This window comes from Ciconia boyciana, chromosome 1 (genome assembly GCF_034638445.1).
Source record: "Ciconia boyciana chromosome 1, ASM3463844v1, whole genome shotgun sequence".
Classification (NCBI taxonomy): Eukaryota; Metazoa; Chordata; class Aves; order Ciconiiformes; family Ciconiidae; genus Ciconia; species Ciconia boyciana.
The window spans coordinates 49461125-49487551 of record NC_132934.1 but is presented as its reverse complement, the minus strand read 5'-3'; the positions used below and the strand labels follow the sequence as shown (position 1 = coordinate 49487551).

At 37.3% G+C, this 26427-nt stretch overlaps 1 protein-coding gene across 10 annotated transcripts in view; it reads left to right on the top strand.

Moving 5' to 3' along the window:
• Nucleotides 1–26427, top strand: part of POC1B (POC1 centriolar protein B) — a 58479-nt gene that overhangs the window by 17262 nt on the left and 14790 nt on the right. For 5 of the 10 annotated variants that reach the window (XR_012043045.1, XM_072864946.1, XM_072865013.1 and 2 more), the window contains 2 exons: nt 1476–1628; nt 10997–11083. The exons of 1 other annotated variant lie outside the window; for it this stretch is intronic. Coding sequence is in view for 7 of the 9 variants with exons in the window: in XM_072864946.1 (XP_072721047.1) it covers nt 1476–1628; nt 10997–11083 (240 nt within the window). In the remaining 2 variants the exon portion in view is untranslated. Of the gene's footprint in view, nt 1–1475; nt 1629–10996; nt 11084–11253; nt 11307–26427 lie in introns of all 10 variants that reach the window. 4 more of the 10 variants (XR_012043042.1, XM_072864964.1, XM_072864979.1 and 1 more) reach the window with 3 other exon arrangements.

Genomic DNA, 26427 nt, shown 5'->3' with positions numbered 1-26427 from the left:
ACTTTAGAGCAAAATGAAACATTTAGAGCTTGAGCAGCTCAAATAATCACCACTGATAAAAGGTCCTACTTCTGCTGCCTCCTGCCTATACCCTTGTTTACACTCAGTGCTGAGCCAGTTCAAATTGCTAAACCAGCAGGAAATTAGCCTGAAAAAAATGGGGAAAAGCCACATAAAAAATGTGAATAACTTTATGCTGGACTGGGTGATGGAGGTAGTAGAACTATACAGCTGAGCAAAGGAGGGAGAGAAAGCAGGACCTCCCTCCTACAGCATAATGAGCTGCTGTGAGTCAACTAATCTAATACCTAAGTGTCCTGCAAGTGCCAGGTTCTGGGGCAGATTTATATAGTTTGTACCAAGATCCATGCATCCCACTTTCACTGTTACTAATGTCTGAGTTAGTTTGGGTCCATCTTTATTGGTGCACTGTGTCTCCCAGTGCATGTTTAGGGTCTGCCACTCAACAGAGTCATGAAAGATCTTGAACCTGAAATGAACTTGTAACAATGCAGCTACTTAGGAATATATTAAAAATAGGATTTAGTCTGCTTGGAATTTCTGTGAACAAAACTGATTTGTGCTGCTTATGTATAGCTTATTAATTTCTGAAAAATACTTTTATGGTTGTCAAATATTTTTTGGCTGGACAGGCAAGTAATTTTAAGTCAGATCATGGTCCCATCTTTGTTTTCTCTAATTTAGGGAGCAGCTATAAAAATCAACATTGGAATTTTGGAAACTGCCATCTTCTAAGCGTTATGAACTTCCTTTTTTATTTTTTTTTTTCCCTTAGCACTTAAAGTAACAAAGATGACACAAATCATGTAAACCTGTGGTAAAATGACATATACAACTGTTTTGTGACATGAGAGCGCAACATTGTGTTATGATTTGGTTTCCTGGTCTATCCATAATGCTGGATAGACTACTTTCTGCGATCTTACCTCTGCATTCTACTACCTTCTGCATTTGGCCATGGTGTGACTGTTGTATATTGTTATACCTTGAATGTAACTGGACAAGGTTCAGAAAACAGATTCCTGTTGCTAAAACACTGGAACCAGGTGCTTTAGTAGAATTCTGTGGAACTCTGTAATTTCTCTTATCCCCTCAAACTTTCTCATTTGACCTGCAAGCCTTTATAGGGGACAGAAATTTGATAGTATATGACTTCTTGATTTGTCAGAAAAATAACTTAGTACAGTCCAGTGGGACAGAAGTTTGCTTTGTTTTATGATTATTGAGACATCTTTAAAAAAAAAAATCTCTAAATAGATTGAACCACATCTATTAGACTTGAAGTACAAGGTACTCTGGGGAACTGCCTGTGTTGTAGTAGAAATCAGACTAAGTGATGACAGCAGGCTCGTTCTGATGTTGTGATCTTTTGCTAATAACAGACTTCACTGAATAGTTATGTTTTGGGCACTGAATAGGCTTCAACTAGTTACTGATATGATGGCTTCTTCCAGATATTACTATGGAAAACCAACTTTGATTCATTTGATTATAAAGAAGTTCTTAAACACCATATTAGAAGAACACATATTGATGATCCTCCTCATCTTCTTGATATTTACCCAAGGTCACCTCATCTCCATGGTGAAAAACTTCAGTCAGTTGAGGTGAGTGCAATAAGTACTCTAATATAGGAAACCAGAACCTCTTGCAAATGCTATCTGTCTAGCATTTATAGTTAAATGTGCTCTATGTATACTAGAGAACTTTTTGTTGTTATGTATAATACTTTGGAAGCAACCATAACTATGAATCAACCTTAAGGTTACTAGGCTAGCTGATGCTGTCAGATTTATGCTGGTGAATTCCTTTCATGCTTCTTGTGTAAGTCTGTACTCTACACCTGTTTAAAGAAAACATAGGTGATAGTCTGGTTTCTGAAATAACATGGCAACTGTTGCAGAAGATATCTGAATCTTCAGTGAGCTTTAGGATACTACTCAAAAGATATCATTATAAGCAGGACAAGGTGGTGTTATTACTGAAAGTCAAATACTTGATTGTCAGAAGTTGCTCCTCTTTCCAAGACCTTTAGGTATTGTGAGAAGATCTTGATAGCTAACTAAAAGTTTAGAAAGCCTTTCTAGGCTAGTGTGTTTTATGTCGCTGTGTAGTCTGATTTCCTGATAACTTCATTGTTCAGCTACTTTACTGTTAAACCTTCTACCAGCAACTCTTGGAAGTATTGGGAATTAGAGAACCAAAGTGAAATGTCAAATATTCTGTGTCAGTATTTGGAAAATCCTGTGTTTGTCAGGTTGTCTGAAAGCTATGCTAAATAAGTAAACAGTACTATGCCTTAGACAAGACCATTGTTTATGCTAAAACCCCAGGGATATATTTGTAACTGTCCTTGGTAGATCTGGCTAGCTTCTGCATGATGATTACCTATACATTTATCTCTTTGATATTCTCCAGGTGCCTCTAGTGTCTAAGAGCTGTATCTGATATAAATCTAGGAAATTTTTGGTTGCTGTCATATACTAATAGAGTATTATAGAAATTTGCCATTACCTGGTTTTGTTCATATAAAATGCAGATACTGCTGCCATGGCATTTGTTTCCTGGTCAGACTTTTAAAACATTGAGATTTGAGGATATTGAGCTTTTTTTGTGTGTGTATGCGATATACTACTCATATGGCATATATTCATAAAGATTAAAAATATTTTGGTGGAGGAGGGGAACCCTGATAGAATCCATCACAAAGTATTCTCATTTGTCTGGTTCTGTTGTCAAGTTGGATGTGATGCTTTCTGATGCTTAGCGTTTTGGTCAGAACAAGAGCAGGACAAGCTTCGTAAACTTCTGTGCCAGACTCTCATATTCATTGCAAGGTCAATGAATGAAGTTAAGTTTACTGGTAGAAGCCTTCAGTATAGGTGGTCAGTGCTGGAACAAACTCAATCACAGCATTTGCCAGCAGATTTAAACCACTTTTGCTGCATCAACTGTTTGCTTCAAGACCCATTCAAATTGCACCCAGTTATAACACGTGCTAAATAAACAGTAGCTTGTAGCTGGAGGGTTCAGTTGCTTTCTTTTCAGGTCCACTTTTCCAGACCTCTGCTGCACAGACGCCTGGCAAAGATATTAATACTCTCTAAAGCAATTTTCCAGATTCTTCCCCCCCACCCCCAGTCCCAGTTAACTGAGAAGCTCTGGAAAAGCATTAATGAGTTCAGGATAAAGTTAAACTAAGGTTAGGAAGCACCTCATTACCAATACTGAAAGGGCACATTAAGGAAATGTGATAGTTGAATGTCAAGAAATTACTTATCAGTTAGCTTTGACAGATTTCACTTAATCTAATATCTGCATTTCTTCATGGCTGTAACATTTGTAGCAGTTTATAGGCTTCTGGATTAGCTGCTCCGTAGTAGTGAAAGGGCTCTATGGCTCTGTCATTCACTGTAGTGAAGTTTTAGACTCTTGTGGTATGTTTTCTGGCCTGACTTCAGGATTTTAAGAACAAGGTTGCTGTGTTTAGTTTTCTATTAACATCACATTTTCTGTAGAATATCTTGCTCTCAAATAAACATGAAGTATATTATTTGAGACAGAACAGTGTCTGATAGTTTCAATAAAACTGATATTGCTGTAATATAGTATATTTTTATATTTGTAAATTAAATAATAGTGATTAGGATCTCTTTTGCAGCTTATTTTCAGAATTAATATAATAGTTTAGACAGTGTTAAAGTGAAGTTACCAAGTTTTGTTGCTCCATATGTCTTTTCCTTTTTTTTAATGCCCCTCCTGTCTGTCTCAATAAAAACTACAGGTGTTTTGTTGTGGTGAGGAAGAATAGACCTCACCATCCGGACAGAGACATAATTTATCCAGACAAAACTTGTATCAGGTTGCTACCAGCAGTAACATGCTTTAGTGGCACTAACTATGCTTGAAATTTTTCAGTGTTCCATCTTAAATATTTCCTCCTGTAACTGAAAAAAAAGCAGCATTTCTTGCCCCACTGTGCTATGCTGTACTCTGGAGAGGAGAGGGAAAAAAATGTTGTCCCTTTTCAGTTAAACACCTTTTTTTTTTTAAATATCATAGCCTCTTTCTAAGCAACAGGCAATAGAGAGAATTTTAGCACTAGGCAGTTCCACTGCAATACCACCTTCATCTTTCTGTGGCTCATGGTGTTTCTAATACCAGGGAAAGAAGGAATTGAATGACATGTCAGAAGGAACTTTTGGAGGTCACCTAGTCTTGTTGCCAATGGTATATCAAGTCAGCCATGGCTGTGTCTAGTTAGGGGGCCTTGAAGAGGGATGGAGATTCCCCAGTCTCTCTGGGTGATCTGTTCCACTACAGTGCAGCAATTGTAATGACACAGTTTTTCTTAGTATCTCATCTGCACCTCAGATAAAACACAGAACTGCTTGCTTTCTGTTTATTTTCTTTTTCATGAGGAACAGGGGAAGATGATTGATCTTAACTAACTGAAGTAACAGTATTTTAAGAGACTTGGTAACATATGCAAGAGTTACAGGCAAGCAGAGGAGGCAGTTAAAGTATGGGATATTTAAAAGTATAGATGACCTTTTAAGGTTTGCTACAAGCCACTGCAATGTCATCTAGACACTTGAGATGTGTAATATGTTGCTCTGAGTTATGCTGAGCTGGTTAAGCTTAGTCACCTCTATAGCAGGAATGAAGATGGATTGCCTTAGGATAAAATTCAAAGTGGTAAAACACGAAAAGTTCAACAGATGTACAGGTAGAACTCAAGAGGGAAGGAATTCTGTCAATGCTATTTTAATTCCTAATGTTTCATGCCTCTCCAGATTTCTTACTGCTTTTGGATAGTTGTTGCTTCTCTATCCCTGATTGCCTCACTGTGGGAAGGTCCCTGGTATTCCAGAACTTGATTCTGGGGAAAATAGTACACACAAAATGGAGCTGGCTTTGCTCAGAATTTATTCAGCTGGGTTCAGAGACAGTTGTAGTGTTTTCACACATCGCCACTTGGAGATGCTGTTTTGAACAAAACAGCTTGCACAAGGCATTAAGAATTGCAGGTATCACCTGGTATTTTGCCTTCAGGATAGTGACTGATATGTGGAGCTTGAGTGCACTTTCACCTTTTCTCAGAAATTTTCCTTATTCACTCTTCAAAGCTATACACATAGCTAGTAAAATTTAAGATACCTTCTCTAGTTTTTTTTCTCTCTCCCTGCCTACTTTTTGAAGCATAATTAACCTTTATGAGAAATTCCCTACTTGTATCTCCTCTTCAGACCAGCAGTAGCCTAAATTTTAATGCAGTGTTGAATTTCATATTCTTGACTTATAAATCTTTACAGCTGTTCTCCAACTGCACTGTTTGATGTGATTCTTGAATATTCAAGTAAGTAGAGGTTTAAAGCTTATAATCTTTATAATTATTCAGACAATTTTGAAATGTAAGTAGGTGACTTGTTCTCTGAAGGCACCTCTTATTTCCATTGACCATAGAGGTAATCTTGAGTGACCAGCTCAAATACAGGTGTCTAGCAGTATGTCTAAATTTAGATGAGATAAATCTCAGTCATTGTCTCCCTTTGAAATAAGGAGCTTTTGGAGATATTTGAAAATAGTATGTTTAATCAGTAATGCAGTTTTAGTGCTATACACTAAAAAATGCATTTCACTTGGTGACAGTTGTATTTCTGAATTTCCTGTGTTTGTACATAATTAATTTTTCGTATACTAGAGACCTCTTTAAGGTAGATGGACGATAGAAATAAGTCACCTTTAAAAACAGAGCATTGAGGTTTGAACATACTAAGATGTGTAAAGTTTATATCTTGAGCATGAAAAGCTACTGTTGATTTAGTTTCGTCTTAAAATTTTCAGGTTTTTTTAAATTACAACTGTAATTTCAGTTGTAAATATTTTCTTAAATGAAAGAAATCCAAATATACGCTAGGTGGCAGTAGGAATAAGAATATATGGCTTGCTTGGCTTGAGGGCTCCAGTCTAGCAGAAAGAACAGTGTTTAATCAAATTGAAAGCTAAATTTCTCTTTGTATGTTTGGAGAGACTATTTCACAGCTAGCTACATCACTTTCCTAGGAAATACTCTGAATAATTTAAAACTTCATCTTTTAATTTTATTAATTTTTAGGTTTTTGATATAACACCAATATCTTATGAAATGCATTATAAAAACAAAGTGAAGGGTGGGATTTTTTGAGATTGTATATACTTTATTAAAATCAACAGAGGGATATCTGTAGAGGCATAATAATTTACTTAAAGCATATGGCTGAGTATCACATACTTAGTTGGGCCTGCTTCTTTTGTTCCTCCCCTAGTTCTCTGTCCTAAGCAGTGATCCTAATTCTTGCCTCTCACTTTCTTTAAATAATATATTTTGGTTTTGCTCCACTTCAGTCTTTAGAAATCTGTAATTCCTTACATGAAAGGTTCTGTAGAAACCTTCTTTGGAAACCTTCCTTCAAATATATTTTCTTGTGCTATGGATCAAAATGTGGTAATTGTATCATCATATTGGAAGAAGATAATGAAAATACTTATATCAGTTTACCAGTTAATTAAAGGAAAGCTTTGGAAGAGTGTTTTTGAAATCCTTTAATACATGACAGTTCTCTCTACCTTGCTTTTTAGTGTTCTGGTTTTTTTCTTTCTTGTTTTTTAAAGTTAAATTTTTCAAAATATGGTTGGTGAGATTATTTGACAGCTAACTACATCACCTTGTCAGGAAATGTCAAGTCATTTAACTTTTACACTTGGCTTCATTCTATTACCTCATTAATTTTTAGTGCAATATTAAACACGAATATTTGCAAGAAGGGTTTAGCTAAAGCCTTTGTGGTTTTGTGCTCTTTTCTTTAGACACTTTGCTATTATATTTTGCTAGAAATACTGTCCTGTTTTGGCTGGGATAGAGTTAATTTTCTTCCTAGTAGCTGGTATAGTGCTGTGTTTTGGATTTTAGTATGAGAATAACGTTGATAACACACTGATGTTTTGGCTGTTGCTAAGTGGTGTTTACACTGGCCAAGGACTTTTCAGCTTCCCAGGCTCTGCCAGGTGCACAAGAAGCTGGGAGGGGGCACAGCCAGGATAGTTGATCCAAACTGGCCAAAGGGCTATTCCATACCATATGACGTCATGCTCAGTATATAAACTGGGGGGAATTGGCCGGGGGGTAGCGGTTGCTGCTCGGGCACTGGCTGGGCGTCAGTCGGCGGGTGGTGAGCGGTTCTATAATTTTATTTTTTTTCTTTTTCCCTCCCTTGGGTTTTGTTCCTCTCTCGCTCTCTTGTTGTTTTCCTTCTCATTACAATTCATTATTATTACTATTATTTTGTTCCAAGTATTAAACTGTTCTTATCTCAACCCACGAGTTTTCTTACTTTTGCTCTTCCGATTCTCTCCCCCATCCCACCAGGGGGGAGTGAGCGAGCAGCTGTGTGGTGCTTAGCTGCCGGCTGGGGCTAAACCACGACACTGACTTGTTGCTTAACAATTTTATGTATCTCTAGGTATATCTTTTAATATGGCCTACGAGAGTTTCTGCACTCCTAATTAGTGTTTGCAATGCTCCTCATCCTCTCCTTATCTCTGATAAAGCAATAAGCAGAACTATATGCAGAGTAGACTTTCATTCCAGTTCCAGGATGTGATGCTTCCACATAAAGAGCACATTTTAACTTAATCATACCATTTATTTATTTAGCAACCCCATATAAAGAAAAGCATTTAACTCATTCTACAATATCTCAGATGTATATAACAAGGAGATATTATCTCAAAGAATGTTTCAAGAGCTGTTAGTAATAATACTACAGTAGCTCCTTTACATCAGAGTATTGGTAGGTGATAGGCACCTGCTGTCCCTCTCCTGCAGAGTCATGCAGGTGCATTGTCCTCTCTTCTTTTCAGTGCCCAAATAATGCATGTCAGAAAAAGACTTTAGGCTTACCTGCCCATAGTATGATTGACAGTCAGATAATGTGTTAATTATATTTATTACAGGACTGACTGAAAGTCAGAAGCAAATGACCCTGGTTATGCTGGGCACTAAACAAATGTAAGCTCTTTAGGACAGTTCTCTGTTTAATCTAAATAGACAGGGTATGTATAGAGCGGGGAAAAAAGTAAAATTTGAAGTTCCCCTCTTCCTCACCTTAACTCTGATAAAGGGGTAAGCAATGCTATATGCAGAGGAGACTTTCATTAATCATGTTTCTGTAGAGAAGAAACTAAACAAGAAGTCCAGTTAAAATGGTAGAACTTTCAGATAAATGCTAAGTTATTACTTAGACCATGTTACCTGGCTTTAGTTCTCCTTTTTTGCTTTCTTTCCTCCATGTCCATTTGACAAAATCAGAAGAAAGCAAGACTTGATCTTAATATCTACAAATAGAGGGAGAATTTTAAGTTATCAGCTCTGGCCCTGTAGCAGGATGGGTTTTCCTGATTGTCTCTGGGTAGCTAATTCTCAACTGATGCAACTATAATGTGAATTAAAAGACAGAATACCTACAAAAAAGAGCTCATGGATGATGAATGGCTTGTTGAAACCAAATCCAAGAAAGAGCTAAGCACTGCTAGTCAGAAGGGTGAACTAACTTCAAAACAGAATTAAGATCTCCCCTTAAGGAAGGCTTGTCATCTCTGATTTTCAAGTGCTGTAAAATGTGAGGATCACTTTCAGCTTGAATAATCAGGTAACATCTGTATTTAAATGTCTCTTTTACCTTATAGCTTGCTAGTAAACTTTGTTCATCATCTTTCTCCCTCTCCCCCCCCCCCCCTCCACCTGCATTTAGCGAAGAAGATCTTACTTCTATTAGTTTTAACCTAAATTTCTGCATGTAAGTTATGGAAATCCAAATGAGCTGAATGAAAAGGCTTCAGGCAGTACAAGATGCTATTGCTTGCCTTCCCTGGCTACTAATTTCAGTTTTAACATCTCATTCTAGCTACTTAACAAATTGATCTCTGACTGAAAAGTCTATATGCCAATGTATGGACCCGAGCATCAGGGATTTTTGCTTGTGGATATAGCACTGAAACTGTTTTGAGTGAGCAGCTCTGGCTGAGGCAGAGTTTTGACAGTCTTCAGGTGAAATGGTAGGCTCCTTCTCCTTGAAAAGGCAAAGTAAAATTACCCTGGTATCTAATAAACTTTCAGCAACTAAAATATAACCCTGTCACTATGCAAGTGTGTTTTGGGTGTTTTCTTTTTTTCCACTTTCAAGTAAGATGGTTGGACTTAATGCTGTCTCTGATAAGGCTGCGGTTGGATTACTGATAAAAAGTTGAAAAGAGGAAAGTTCATTTCTCTTTACTACACCAGACTTCTCGGTGATTTGAAAGTCATCTAGTCTTTCTGTGAATTTTGTCAGTTCATAAAATAATAAGAATAGTACTTCCACACATCACGCTGAGAGGGCAAACGTATTAGGCTGTAATACACCTAGATAATACAATGGTAGGGAAAATACGCACACAGATTTTTATAGGGAAGATATTCTGATCCTTAAGTGAAAACCGTAAGATAAATAAAAGCAGCAGCTTTCTCAAACTTTATATTCTCTTACTTTTCGTTAATGCTTCACTTTCAGGAAAGGACATTAGCAATATTTTGGTAAAGTTACAGGTTAACTCTATAACTAACAATAAGTAGTAGTCCAACTGTGACATTAAGATGTGAAAATTGCAGATGTTGTGATGACATACCTGATCAATTATCCCAGTATGAAGCAGTTTCTCCTGTGGTTTTAGAAACAGCATGGTTTGTGTTTGGCCAGTTAACTTATCACAGATTTCAGTGTTACCTCCTACCTGTTTTCCACGACAGTGCTTTTCAAGTTATTTTGACAATCAGAGTTGGCACGTAAGAAGCAAGCATGTCGACAGTCTGTCTGTTTGGTTGCAATAGATGACTTGAGGAAATTGAAGTGTGAGTTGAACTGATCGATCTGGGCTGTGAAGTGTGTGCTCACTTCTAGCTTTGGTGCTAACGATGTAGCCATGTCAGTAAGGCACCTCAGGCTTAGGGGCTGGCTTGGCACACACCTTCCTAGGCATTGCTGAGCCAGAGTGGCTGCAACCACAATGATCCTAGCTCAAGCTGAAATGGTAGTGGAACTTAAGATGTGGTATGAGACTGTGAGTGAGGATGTGCCCTAAGTAAACTATGACAGGCAGGGGACCAGTGTAACATAAAAAAATGGAGTGCTGCATAGTTGTATATGGAAACCTCCACAAGTGGAGGGCTACTGTGGTCCTTGGACTGTAACAAGCTAATTAAGCATCATTGCTAGAAGGCAGCTCTCAAGTCCAGAGTTATCCAGGGCTGTACACCACTTCTGCTGGGGACAGTCCTCCTGGTGGAAAGAGGAATAGGAAAGACTGCCTACCACTGTACCCACAAGTGATTGACGCTGGGAAGTAAAACTCAAAGGTGACTTTCAGGAGCCCTTATAGTTGTTGTGCACATGCAAAAACTTTCCAAAACACCTGCAAGTGACAGTTACATAGTTGGGAAGTTGTCTGAATACTTCCTACTGTTTTGTATTTCAGCAGCATCATTAGCCACTCTGTTAATTGCATGGCTTCAGCCTTGGGCAGGTTTTGAGTTAGTTGTCTTAGTAAATCCATTTCAAACTAGTATTTGTAACTTTGTTTTTGTTTATCTGTCATACAACTGAACTTCTTAATACTTGCAGCTCTTGTGGTAGGAATCCCCTGAGTTAGTTTTGGGTGATGGTTGTTTATGAAGTATTTATTATTTCTGTAATAAATATGTATCTGGATTCTCTTTCTATATTATATGATTGCATTTTACACAGTTGGAGGGTAACATCCTACCTTTATTTTTACAAATTTTAAAGTCTGTTTCCAGTCCTTAGTGAATAGTGATGCCTTAATGTAGCAAGTTTTTATTTCAGCGTTCTTTCCCTTTCTCTACTGGTGCTGAAATAATATTATAATTCATTTTCAACAGGTCAACCCTACCTTTGATGTGACTAATACACAAACAGTTGACCCACCTGTCATAGAGATTAGTTCCTCTTCAGTTTTCAGTGTTGTGGTAAGTTGCCTTCTGAGAGAGGGGGGAGAAAAAAGATAGGGTATAGCTTAGACTAACATGTTATCGGAAATGTGCTCTTCTGTCTGTATGAATGAAATATATTTTTTTAACAATTGTCAACTGCTCAGAGCTCAATATCCTAACTTCTGAACTTAACCTTTCTTTCACAGTTCCCAAGGCTAACCAGAAGATGGTGTCATAGCAAAGCTTTCATGTTATATGGGTAAAATTACTAGTATACTAAGCAGAAATTCTAATTAAAGCCCATGCTAACTACACCTAAATATTACTGTTAAAATTTGTGTCTTATTCTCAAACACTTTTTGTAGCTCTGTCTTTATCTGCAAATAATGGGAAACCTAAAGAATAGTTGCCTCATTGATAGAATTCCAAAAGTGATGTTTTAATTTTTCTCCTTTTAAGGCATCTAGTAGTTCTCTAGGAGAAAAAAAGTAACACATTTTAAGACAGAATCATAGGATTAGATCCTTCTAGTGTTAGCTTTTCATATGACATTGGTATGGCATGTGGGAGGAAAGGAAGGCAATGTTTTAACGGTAGTTTCGTAGGAGGAGAAATATGCTCTCCTGGTATGAAATCTAAAAGACATACTGTTCTAGAATTAGGTTAAAATGAGATTTTTCTCTTTTAGCTCTGAATCTGTTCCTGCAAAGGCATAAATTGTATTTTGAGCAATTTTAATTACCGTAATTTTAATTACTGTAACAAGAGTGTGTGTGGCTGAAGGGTTAATACATATGAATAGGCAGCAGGTGTGGTTTCTGCTGTTCTATTTTGTCATGAATGCTTTATGAAAAGGTATGTTGTGAAGGTACTTCATAAAATTCTTTAAGATCGTTTATTGAAGATCATGATACAGAGGTTGATGTCTAAGAGAAACCTTTTCTTAAAAACAAATAATCATGTAATTTTTGACAGATGATAATTTAATATATTTTCAAGTTTAGCAGTTGTGTTTTCACAACAGAAATACGGTTCTTTAAGATAACTTCTGTCAAAAGTAATTTGCAGACTTATAGAAATCTCTTTAGTAGGCTTGACAGTGGATTGTGGTGGATATAATTTATTTGCTACCTATCACTTTAAAATACTCTGTGTTCATTACTTCCTGATCTTAATACTGATCACAGAATTCACATGTATGGTTACACTATAATTCTTTGTTACATACCTATTAATCTGCCAATCATTTAATTTCCTTCACTAATTATTTCGATATGAGAGCAGTTTATAAAACTTTATGTCCAGAATTCATAGTAGGAATAAGTTAACCCACTAGAGACAGCATCCTTTTGCTTGCTGGCTGGCTTTACAGTTGTCTTCATTACAAAAACATTGCTTCAAAATTCATGCCTTTTGACTGTGTCAGTAATCACTACATTTTTTTTTCCATTATCTTGATCTCCTGTTCACCATTGATTCTCACCTTTCTGCATCTCAACATTCACCATCTGCATCTTTTTTCCATCTAGCAACATTTCTGTATCCCTGTTACTCGGATTACAGCCTTCAGGACAACTGCTCTGTCCAACGTACCACTATTGACGCAAATCTAGAAACCATTTGCATGGTTTCTCTGCCACTAGCATCCTTCCTCTCCCATAGTAACACCTTCCCCAACTTTGCCAACCTATCTGTTCCTCCCTACTTTCTAATGTCAACTCATCTTTTGGTGTCATCCAGTGCCATCTTTTAGTGTCTTTCCAGTGTCTGTCTGCTGCATTACCAGCTTCTGTTTTTTGTGGAATTATCACCTGTTTCTTAATCAGGCCAGCCATCCAGTCTCTCTGCCTTGTTTCCAAAGGGTTCTGGATCTCAGTGACTTGGACCTTTCCATCTGAAGCTGGCTCAATTTCCCTAATGTAGAGAGGCCCTGTCTGTAAAAGCAGGGCACATGCTGGATTTCTTCTCATCCCACCTTCACTGCCAGACTTCCTCTTGATACTGTTTGTCCTCACTTGAATTATAATGTGTTTGTGCATTATTTGTGGGTTGGGGGGAGGGGGGGGTGTTTGTGTGTGGGTTTTTTGTGTTGTTGTTTTTTTTCTAAGTCTTCCTCTAACTTGATGTTACCAACCTCTAGTCTAATTTGTCCTCCTCCCCCATCCCTCTCCCTGATTCCAACCCCCCCGGGTTGCTCTTTTTCTATTGGTTATCAAATACAATATCACTGCACACTCCCTGCCCCTGCAAACTTGTCAAGACCCATCTTAAAGCTGCTTATGGATTTTTGCTCCTACTTCTACTGGAAGAATGCTGTTCAAAGTTTTTAGTCCATGCTGACTAAAAAACTTTGATCGGGTTGCCAGGTTAATTTTACAAATGTCCTGTCTATATCTGCTTATTCTTTTTGAAGTGTTTTGCTCTAGCTTAAGCAGTTCTTCTGCCCTTCTGATATGTGTAGAGATAAAAATGCTCTCTGTACTTATGTATTTTCAAGGGTTCTTGTTCAATGTCTTTATCTATTACACATGTAACACAGTAGGGCCCTAAGGATTATTTACAAAACACCTTGGCAAGTCCCTGGACCCCTGGAAGTAGCTAATGAACATATTTACTTTAATTTTTCTACTGAAGAAGAGAGATACAGCCTTTCTTAGATCACTGTCTCAAGTATTTAAAGACCGGCTTCTCTGGGACAAGTAACAACATTGAAGCTTTTCTAGGATCTGTGATGATTTCCCTAAAACTCCCTGAAATATCTTCAGGGAGATTGGAATTCTGTAGAAAACCTCATAATGTTTTGTTGAATGGCTATCAAAATTCCTAACGGTAAGCAGGCAAGCTCCCATAGATCTCAAGCTACTCCAGGAAATAGGAGAAAGTGTTCTCCTTGTTGAGAATCTCTTCTTCAGCTATTGGAACTGTGTCCTGTCCTACTGGTCATAGGAAATATGCTATTGCTGCCCCTAAGATGACTTGTGGCAGAGCAAAAAGGTATTCCTTTTCTTCCCCTCTGTAAAGATTTGTTAATGAAAATGATAGAGCACTATAGGTTGAGAGGGATGTCTGGAGTCATTTCATCTAATCGACCCCTTAAAGCAAGGCCAGCTTGGATCAGGTTCCTAAAGGCCTTGTCCAGTTCACTTATTAATATGGGTAAGGATGGAAATTCTACCACCTCTCTGGGCAGCTTGCTCTAGTGTTTGACCAGTGAAAATATTTTTTTTTCATAATATGTAGCTAGAATTTCCTATGTTCCAACATGTCTGTTGCCTCTAATTCTATCACAGTGGTCCTGTAATAAGTGTCTGGCTCTGTCTTCTCTCTGTCCACTCATTTGATATTTGAGATGGCAGTAAGATCTCCCTGTATCCTTCCTTCCTAAGGCTGAACAAACCTGGTTCTCTGCCTTTTCTTGTAATATCATGTCTTCCAGCCCCCTCACCATCTTGCTCGCCCTCTGCTGGACTTGCTCCAGGATGTCAATGTCTGTCCTGTATTGAGAAGCCCAAAACAGGACACACAACTCCATATAATTAAGGTGCAGCTAAGTATCACTGTCATCTATTCTTGACAACAGTCTGCCTGGAGAAGATTTGAAAAACAAATTTAAACATTTAACACTCTTGATTCTTTATTGAGAATGTAAAATATATGTTTAGATATTTTCTTAGCAATTCATTTATATTTTGAGCTTCATCTGTATGAGGAAATACTGGTATTATCTCTTCCTCCCACTCCTCCTCTTCTTTTCAAGGAATTTTAATTTGTTGCTTCATCAAAGCCAGCAATCCATAACAAATTCCACGCTTAAAATGCCTCCTTATATGGGTTTTTTAAATTTACTTGTATTTTCTTGCTTCAAAGAGTAAGCCAAGATACACAGGTATGAATGTTCTTGTAAGGATTTTGATAGAAAACACTTAAATTATTAAACTTTCCAAATTCTAAACACCTTATCTTTTCAGTTTGTGTTCTAACTTAAAGCTGCAAGGCCAGTTCTTTTTGAACACTGTGAAAAACCTGTTTTCATCTAAGATTCACACTGACACAACTTCCTTTGTAAACTTAGTGAAGGGAATGTGGTTATTGTGTTTGTGGAAAAACTTCAGTGTAATCTTCAGTATGGAGCTGCTTTCTTTCGGGCTATAATTACAAAAATATTAAGAATTCCTGTCTGTGTATGATTATTGTCAAGAAAATAGCTTTGAATTTGATTCATTTATTCAGTTCTCCTGTGTGTTTCTGAAACCAGTATAAAAGCAAGCTATATATCCTTAACTAACTGGTATTTGCATAATGCCCTGATTTTTGCAATGGTAAGAGCATTCATATATTGCAGTTATTAAAAATTAGGTGTTCTAACCTTTTACACTCTGAAAATGTTCACTGAATTGGGGTCAAGGTTTGGGGGCTGGGGGTGGTGTTTCTTTCCCCTTTCTATCTCATTGAAGACTGAAAGCATTACTGCCTCTCTCCCACTCCTTCTCTGTGTGTCAAGCAGCTTAATATTGCCTTTTGTTTTCTGAACTATTGACAAGGAAAAATTGGAAGTCTTGTTTCCCTTTTGGACTGTTTCCTCCTGTTTCATCCTCTGATTTTACTTTTAGTTTTGAGGGAGGTTGAGTTTTTTCAAGTCTGTAAGGCAATACATTGGTAACCTCTGGTCTCTGATAAGCTGTTGGGAACAAGGGAAAGTTGATGATGTCTCAGTAGTTTTTACTAACAGCAGCAGGAAATCACTGTAGAGGCTCTCTAATGTTCCATCCCCTGACCTTGCTCATGTAAACAGGATTTGGAGGAAGCAAAGCAATGTACTGTAATCTGGAAGTCAGAATGTCTGCGCTGGCTGGGAGATATTTGCTGTTCTTTCTCTTCCAGTGCTAGTTAACACTGAAAACAAGACATGTTTATTGTTCATGTACAGCACGATTTCTACAAAGTTAAGACTGGATTAATTATTGGAAGGAGAAAGATAAAGATTGTTCCTGTTTGGAGCAAAAGGAACATACCTGTTTTAAAATAGAAAGTGACCAAATAAATTCCACACACACACCCCCTGCCAACTTGCTCTTATTTGCTTTCACATATTTTACATGTGCAACTTTTAAACTAACAATGTCTTACCTTGAGTAATATCTGTACTGCATTTGTAGTAGGTGTCTTGACGCAAAAAGTTGAAGTATCTGTACTTTCAATTTATCCTGTACACACTGCTTCTCCAGTATATATATCAGGGTTTAGGTATTTTTGACACAATGTTTTCTGCATTTATTTTGAGTACAACCAAAAAAACCCCCAACCCAACCTGAAAAACACCCCATATATTTTGCAAAGACAGCAATTATGAATGCAAGATTTGCATTTATTCATCTCTATCTGTGTACATGAAGGCTTACACAACTATTCTTCCTCATGGGAACTTATTTTGAAAAGATCTTGGAGTAATGTCTCTTCCTTGCATAGCTTAACACAACTCCAGAATCCTGTACAAGAGGATGACAAAAGAAATTTTATCTTAAAAGCTAAAACCACTGCATATTTTCCTTCAAATTTATTCTGATTTACATCCTTTCCTGGCTCCAGCCTTACATGGAAATAAATACCAACTGTCTTCAGTGAGGTTAAGGGGAGGGGAAAGGGAAGAAGGGAAAGAATAGGAATTTTATACATAGATCATCTCTTCTGGGGCACCAGTCCATTTCAGAAGGGAACAGCCAGTAGAGCAAAACTCATATGGCACTTCACTGTGCACAGTGGTTGCCCTTACTGCTTGTTATAGTTCATCCAAAAGCACAACAGCTTTCTGTAGTTCATGGATATCAAGTTTTCTTGGGACCTTGGACATTTGGCCTTTCACTTAAACTCTGATCATTGCATGATATTCATACATTTTTCTCTCCCAAAGGAAAGTTCTGGCACTGTCCCTTTGAAAGGAAGACTGGAATCATTGTCCTTTAAGAAAAACGTCCTGCTTGTGTTCCTTGTCCAAAACTCAGTTGCCATTTAGACTGAGCTCTGCATTGAGGACTGATTCCACCAACAGAAGGGCTTTGACAAAAACTGACAGTTCCTAGCCTCTCCCATCACCTTACCTTCCTTGCTCCCAGACAGAGAAATAAGAAAGGCCACTCCCTGAATAGCTATGGATTTTTTCATATACTGCCATTCTTCTGATTACCATTAAATGCATATTTGAACAAACTGCTGACTCCATGATCTGAACTCCAAATCACAAACATGGAATGAAATTAGTGAATAATGTGAAGAGAACCTGTTTCTCCAAAGTTTTGAGGTAAAACCGTCTGCACCTTTTCTGTAGATGAGCATACCAAAAACTCTCAAACAGGCTCTGAATCTCTGATGCTAGGTCTTATAAAAACATAGAATAAATACTGTAAATAGTGGAACTTGGAAGTATTCAGTGCAGCAGAATAAAAATAAGAATTTGTAAACTCAGCTCTTGTGTCTTTGCAAATGAATCCTTCTCTGTCCAATCTTGGTCTTAGATGAGCAATTTTTAGTGTCATCTTGGCTTACAGCACACTCCAGACAGACCTTTCTACTCTTTGCATGCTATGCAGGTACAGTGTGTGGGGCTGGGGGAAGAGGATAGGCTGCCTTCTCCCCACAGCTCTGTAGCTAAACATGTTCAGCTGCTCTCAGGGAAGGAGTCTCCAATCTCTGCCAAAGGCTACACCTAATCCATCTGGAACAATCATAAGGCAGTAGGGATAGCCTTTTCTGTGCCCAGCTAGGTGCCTTCCAAAGAAGGTGTGGTATATATGAACAAAATGGCTCATCTTCTGTCACAAGTGCCAAAAGGGTGAAGTATTTGGCATATTGAACAGTGAATTTCTGAACCTGCATTTTGAACCTTTGTAGAGGCGCAGGCATGTTTAAAAAGATTTGTGTACTTAATCTTAAAAGCAATATGCTTTGATACCACTGGCATCAAATAATGCTTAAAGATCAGATACATGAAGGTGAACTGAATTCTTGTAATAAAAGAAGAATATGATCCAAATGGCCCTTGCATTTTGCAGTGATGCTATTCTAACACAGCGTGTAACTGCTGGTTTACAAGGAGAGAACAGGAAATGTGTTGTGCTGCTACATAATTAGGTAATAATACATGTCTCGATGTTCCTTAATAGGCTTCATTATATTCTTTGAGTGAACTGGAGCTTGAGAGAAAGTTACGTTTTCATTGGAGACAGAATTCTGAATTTAGGCACTAGTGAGTGCAAGAATATAATATTTCCTATACTATTTTTAGCCTGCTTTCCTGAGGAAATGAACCTTAGGAGATTGTACTGTTTATTTGTCTGTCTCTGTCCTGTCTCCCTAATAATTTTTGAATCAAATAGTTGGTGGGGTTTTTTTAACCAAGTTTGGAAATAAGCAGTTAGTAGAATAAGGAAACATATTAGTACTGCCACTAAAGAAAAAGCCAGTGGGATGTGACACTGAATTCACTGATCCTGGACTAGGCACAGACTAGCTACTGGTGACCTGCCCTGTAAGAGGGTCACAGCACATATGGAGGGAGCTTGAGTTACTGTAGGACAGGAAGCTCAGGAGAGGGACCTAACAGGAAAAAAAATCTACACGCACACACACACACACACACCCCCTGCCATATAAAAGATTAAGCTTCAATATTTAGTTTCTTCACAAGGCAGTTTAATTATGTTGCCTTTGCCCATAGTGACACTCTTAGCAAATGCTACTGCTGGACTATTGGTACTGTTTTGTAAGGTAACTGGCTTGCTGTAGATGACTTTTAGAACTAGCAATATTTTACTTTGTATAGGGTCTTACTCATGGCAACAGTGCAATGCTTCAGGAATGTTTTTCAAGTTGTTCCATGTCTGTATATTTTTCCTTTAGCAAATCAGCACATTCCTGGGAACTAGAGAGATGGAAGTTCCAAGTATTATTTATTTTTCAACTTCCTGAGATACTGTACGTGTATGCTCTGACCTTGTCTGCCCAAGCAGTGTTTTCCCCTGCTTCGGCTGGGAATCTAAGCTGTATTCACAGTTCTCACAGCTGATTCTGCGGCATGCAGAAAATGCCCAACAGCTATCAGCCCACACATCCAATAACAACTGGTTCCTTCCTCTTCCTGGGGAAGAGTAACATCCTCTGAGAAGAAGCGTCCCCTGAGGAATGCAGGAACAGCAGCAAGCCTTTCACACAGGAAATTACTACTATAGCACTTGTAGAAAAGTGTTTCTGTCACTTGGATTGTCAGTCTGTAATGAGCTTCCTGCTGACCTAGATGATGATTTAGTACTGATCTAAATGCCATTTGTGAGTCATTTAGCTTAATGGAAGTTAATGAAGTTAGCATTCAGTAGCTCTGTTACTCTGTAAACACCTGCTTTAATTTTTTTCATGCAAGTTAAGTTTGCAAACAAGTTAAGTTTTGAACTTCTTAGTATTCACAGGACTTTAATATTCTGAGATCACACGTTTTGTGGGACTGAGAAACAAGGGAATGTTTAGATTAGTTCATAGTGTGTGACTTTTAGAGAAGGCTGCAAGATTGTATTTTTGTTTATCTTAATTTTGATAATAAAGCTGAGTTACAGATCAAGCATGTCAGAAAACAAGGTGCTAAAGCTAAAATACTGCCCTTGAATTACCCTTTATTCTTAAATACTACTGGAGTCTAAGTTTAGCGCAGCATGCTTGCAACTGTGTGGTAGAACCTTAAATATAAAATAAAATATATATATATAAAACCAATATGTTATTTGAAATGGTTAATACAAGTTTGTTACAAAAGCAAACACTTTAATACTGTTTAAATCTTTTCTTATTTTTCCTAAACGACAGTGCTTGAACAAGTGCTAGCAAATTCTATTTATCACTTAGATTACAGTGATATCTAAACCCAGAGGGTGCTTTCTGCCTAAAAGCTTGGTTGAATCTTTTCCAAATATATCAGTTGTTCTAACATAACACATCTCTCCTTGCAAACCTTGCTGCATTACTATCTAGTTTGCTGTAAGAGATGTAGTTACTTGCTTCATGTGAGATAATGGAAACACTGAGTCAGATCCAAAAATTACATAGGTTGCTTAAAATGAGACTGAGACTTTTCAAATAAAATTCTGCACCAAGGGCAAAAATGTTCCTTCATCAGATAGATGTTTGATATAGAAAAACTCTGAAAGCATCTTGGCTTGTATCTTCCACCAAAATAGTTTTGGGGTCAGAAATCAGGCAGGACAATGCTAAAGGATGATTTCACAGTCATTTTAACTTAACAACTGTTTTTGTCTGGTTAATTATATCCAAGTCAATTCCCTGATCTGCTCAGCTATCCAACCACTAATACCAGCACAAAGGAAATAATGAGAAAAAAATATTTGTAGCTTAAGTAGGAGATTAGTGCTGGCTGTAACCTAACAGAGGTTGATCTATGTCCATGGAGCCATGTATCCAATGCGATTGTGCTATAACGTATACAGGTGTGTTACATGCATGACACATCTGAACATCATCTTTCCTAAGATGCAATGGAAAAATACGAGCAAAGGAGATGGTAGAAATGGCTTCCTTTTGTTCTGGCAGTAGGTGTGTTGGATTCAGTTATTTTTTCAGCCTAAGAGGATTCAGCTTGCTTTCTTCTGTCTGCATGGCTGTAACCTAAACAGCAGATAACCAAGATAGAGGCTGAATGGAGGCAGCTCCATCCTTCATGCTTGAATTTGAAGCAGTGTAAAGTAAAAGCTGAAAATATATGGCATCAGAGGAAAGCAAGTGAGAAGCAGTCCATGGTTAGCGATTAAGGTCATCTTCTGGAAGAGAAACACTGGATTCCATTGCCCTTAGGCATTTTGCAATAAGTAGTAGGGGAGCGGGGGGGGGAGTAGGAGCTGTGTGACTGACTCTGTAAGTGAAGAGCTGTACTTTTTTTTTTTTTTTTTTTTTTAATCCCCTCACAGTATGGTACTCTGGTTGTACCAGCTTGGGTCAGTGCAAGGGAAGGAGGGAGGGATGGATAGATGCTGCCCTTTGGCATGTTCTAACTGCGTGGAGATTGTACTTCCTGAACACCAAGATGTCAGTTCCACACTGCACATCAGATACCTGAAGCATAGGCGTTGCAATGCAATTCTGAGTTGACTATTGCAGTATTTTTACTGTAGAGGAAGATCCCTTTCTTGACATAGAGATTTAAGACAATTAATTGCTTTATCCTTAACCTATTCTCAGATAAACCAGTATCAAATGTTCCTCACTGAAAAGATTACTCTTCCAAGCCATGATTCATTCTTATAATGTTTCTTCATTTCTTACACTCTTAAGACAGGAATTCTGTGTCCATACTTCCAATTTTTGCCAGTGTAGTGTTACAGTACTAGTACTACCTCTTGCTCAGTATTTTCAGCTAGTTATAACTACATGTAAGAAGTTACTGTAATTCTTCACTGAATAACCTTATCATATCAAAGTTTTATCATTTCACGCAGTGGTATATTATGTCATTGTAATTCTTTTCAACCCTTCTGCTTTCTATAGTGTATTACTCTAGAATGTCTTCATCTCTGAGATCTTACGTGTGTACATAGGGTTGCATTTGGATAGCTGACTGATGTCAGATTGCCAAATAACCCTGACTATTTTAGTAGTTTCCAGTATGCCTTTTTGTGTTGTCTGTAAACTTGATCTTCCAGATCGCTGGTATGTTTTGCATGGGACTGAAACAAGAACAGATTTCAGTGGAATCACTAAAACCAGCATAATTCTGTAGTAACCTTCTGATTTAACTGTTTTTGAAGAAACACTAGCTAGATAATTGACTTCATACTGTATTACAACATAAAATGTGTTAATTAAATTTGTAGCATGCATATTATGGATTTAGAAAAAAAAAAGTACCTTTATCAGGAACGGTTTGACTAAATATTTCACTAGAAAGGTCTTCAGTTTGACAGACCTTTTCTTTCTCAAATGGTTTTGATTTGCTTGATGTTATGCCTTAAATCTTTGCTATATATATCCTAAATCAACTGTTCAGTGTTTTTCCCTGACACAATTCTCAAGCTGACTGTGACCTGTGACCACACAGTTATCCTGTTTATCCTTTCTAACTACTGATGGAATGTCAGCTTCCCCACTCCCCTGGTATTTCTCCATTATTCCAGGATATATTAAAAATCAACATAATTACCTTACCTGTTAAGTTATTTCAAAACCATTGAGTTCAAACTATGTAACCCAAGATTTAAAAATATTTACATACAGTGTAAATTGTTTATCGGTCTTTTTTGCTATGGTTGGAATAGAAAGTATTTTGCCAGAAATACAATTATAGCATTTATTATCTTCTGAAATGGAAGATAAAAATACTTCATTAACCACTATAAAAAATTTCTGCATCACTTTCTAACACCTCTAGCTAATAAGTATGCCATTGCTAGGACTTCCTTTGTTCCTGATATTTGTAAAGTACAAATAATCCTTGAGTGACAAATTATGTAGCCTAGCTTCCTACAAATCTGTGTTTCATAGCTGACTGTAAGGTTTTATTTGAAGCTTTTCCCTTGCTTTGAGGTAATTATAAATTCTATTTTTCTCATATGCATTCTCTGGCCTCCAATAATGTCTAAACTTATGCCAGAGCCTTTCTCCCAGTGGGAGTACTTACTGATTTCTCTCCTTTAGCTGGCAATCTATTATCAGAAAACTTATATGAAATCAGCTCCTTCTAGGATATCTCTTCCTCCATCAGACCCTCTTAAATCTGCAACAAGTTCAAAACTTAGAAGTGAGGTGTGGGGACAAGCAGACGGAAATTATAATCTCAGCATTGTTTCCTTAGGAAAGTGGGCTAAAATGTCCTCTTTATTGCTCCTAATTCTAATGGCTATAGAGTTTTTGCTGAGGCCTTCAATTATCCTGATCAGCTGTGTTTCATCACTTCTAACTTATGGTCATTTGTATTATTCCGCCTTTTACAGTTGTAAAAAGCAACAGTATATTTTATCTGTGAAGGCTCTAAATCCCCAACAGGAATTTGGCATTTGGGATTGGAATGCCAGCTGTTGATCTGGGATTACAGTGCCAACTGCTTTCGTTTTTATTGCCATTTTAACATCAAGTATGGATTGCAGCACACAGTAGGGATAGGCCTTCTTCCATATCCCACCGAGTGCTGCATCTCCACGTCTTGACTAGACCACTACCTGTCATAACTGATACTGTACAATTGATTACACGTTGTTTAGCTCTTCTATGCAGTTGCAAGCACACAGTGAGCCTTAATCAAATGAAATTAATAAAGGGGACATAACAGTATGATATTCTGTTTTACATGCCTTTTAGCATAGTTGTGGTTATGTTTATCTATACACCAGTGGATAGTATTTAATACAGTTTTTCATTAATGCTAATTTAGTGAAGTATTTAAATGTTATTTATATCTTTATATATCTTTATTTCAATTCAGTTATATCACTACTCCAACTCTAACACGTACAAACAAACTATTTAGAGAAATGTGCTTTACTTTCAAAGAAAGTGCCACATGGCTGTGAGCACAAGGGAGCGCAAGCACATTTCAGAATCTGAGATGCTGTTCTTAGCAGGAGTATCTTATATGTAAGTGTTACATGCTTAACTTGATTGATCTCTAGAAAAGATTTGTGTTAATGTTGTCCATTATTATTATTAGAAATTATTTTCCTTAAGATGCAAGGACACAGATGACAGGGAGTGCCAGTGACGTTGCGTTTTCATTTGAGTATGGGAAATGACACATCCTCTTGTACCTTGCATGGACACACAGTTCCATAAATTCTTGCTATCACCAGGCTGCTGCTGGTGATAATAAAATACCAAAGTAATCTTCCTTTCAGAAGTTCTAAAAGATCATAGTATTAGTACAAATAAGGGAGTTTTTTCTAAAAACAGAAAAATTGTAGAGAGACTGCAACTTAGTCATCATTAGAAAGCAAGAGGGCTTTAATTTGGATCCATGGGGATTCTTAACAAAATTTATGTTCTGTTGCTCAGTAAAGCATCAGACCTCAATGCCAAAGAAATGGCAAGCAGGAATAGAATAAAAGTTTCTGGTTTCTCTTTGTCCTGGTCTAACCAGAGGACCAGATTTCCAGAACAGACGTGGTAGTTTGAGATATAGTGACACGGGCAAGTTCTACCTTTGTGCTTCAGCTCCAAGTTGTACATGTATTGTGGCTTTCAGTCCTACTTGTGGAACATCCTGACGCTCCTGTTTTGGCTGCCAGTGTGATTAGTCACGTTAAAAGGATGTTTCTTTACACCAAAAAGAAACAGTTGACGACGTAGACTCTTTTTTTTTTTTTTTTTTGCCAGGACTTTGATACAGCATTCATACAAGAATATACTGAATTATGTAGACCTATATAAAGACAGTTGATATTGAATACTGTTTTAGACTGTGGTGGTTCTGATCTGGATGTCACTAATACAAATATAATTCCAAGACACTTTTTGTACGCTAGAGTAATAGGAAGGTGAACAAGTTAAACTATGACTTAGCATATATAATTGCGTTGTCATATTTTTTCCCACTTTGAACACATAGAGAATACTAATGTTAATCAATGTTTTAAGTTTGGCTGTTCAAAACAAATGAAAAACCCCAAACACACCACAAGTGCTAGTAATGTAGCAGCAAACATAATTAAATATGGAATGTGTGCAGAAGAATTGCATGGGTGTTTAACCAATTAATTTAAGCCTGTGTGGATGTATGAATAAAATAATACACTGTGACCAGTGAACTTTAATATTTATCTTCAAATGGTAAACCCTTTAGTGTTTTCCATTTATTTTCCTAATATATACATACACACAGTTTTAAAGCTTTCCATGTTATAGGGGACAGAGCTATAGTTTATTTCTATTCTAAGGTAGTAAGAGTTTGTAAGGTGTTTTATATAAGTGTGTGTATGCATATATAAATATATGGAATATATCCATGTATATATATACACACACATAGAAAAATGTGTTATATATATAAAAGTGTGTGTGTATATATATATATATATGTATATCTTTTTATAGATATCCTTATATTCTAAGGAGATATTTCTTTGTGTAGGTATTTTTTTTACTGCCTTATGTGATGTTATGCTAATTTTTGAAAAATCATAGATTACATTATTATTTTCTACTTATATACATTAAATGGAGAGATGTGCCAATCCACAGTGAGTCTGTTCTTCAGAACCTCTTCTGTGCAAAAGATGCTACACCTTGCAGAATGAAGGAGTAAGCATTGGTCTTGTTTCTTGCGAGTTGTTTCTGCTTGTAGTACCTCAGCTTTTCTCGTCACATAAGCATCACTACAGAGAATGGAAACTGTAAGTGGAGTTTTCTCATGTACCAAGAAAGAGTAATAAGGTGTGACAGCGATTGGATCTGGAACACAAAGTTGTGAATTGTGGACACCAGACCAGATTGCTTCCCTTCTGCTGTGTTCGCCAGCTGCCTCTCTGCAGCTCAGTGGCAAAGGAATCCTATAAGAATCATGAGGCAGAGCTTTCTCAAGTTGTTGGCCTTGTGGCATTTTGCTGCTGAGACAGGCAGGAGTTTGTACTAGATTTCCTGCCCCCTCCCCCCTTCTTTTGGGTCGGCAGGGAGGAAAAGCTGACTGCAAAGTAGCCAGCCATGTCACGTCACTAATAATATGAATTGGGATCTTAATCCATAAGACATTCTTACACAAAGAACTAAGGAAAAAGGGAGCTTTCTCCCAGCATCATTTGCATCAAGTGGAGAACAAACCCCTACATTTTAGCTGATTACTTTTGTTATTTATTTATCCATATTTATTTTAACAAAAGTCAACAGGATTGTGGATATGACCATTGTGATATTAAGAGCATCCATTGAGGCAGAAGTGGGAAGGTTTTATGCTTTTACTTGGCTAGAACATAATCTGTATAAACTAAGTTGTGTCCGTATTTATGCTTTTTTAAATAAAAATAAATAAATAAATAGTCATAAAAGAAATTCAATATGGGAGATGTTGTCAGTTCCAAAATAAGAGATTGCTCAATGAGAATGGTATAGATGCAAACTCCTTCTTGTACCTGAGGACTGGATTAAGTGATCAAGACCTCTTCTAGTAGTATGTTCCTGAGAAATTTAAGAATAACAGATCTTCTTGGAATTGTAACACTCAGTCGGCCACCATCCCTGCCCTTCCTCCTGCTTCAACCACCCAGATTCAGAGTGGTGTTGCCATTTATCCCATGCTGACACTTAGTCACCTCCAATGGTTTGTTCATTTTTGTCACTTTAGGTAGGAAGAAATTGGCTAAAATACAAATACCATATGTCAAATAGGGAGAAGATAAATCTTTAGA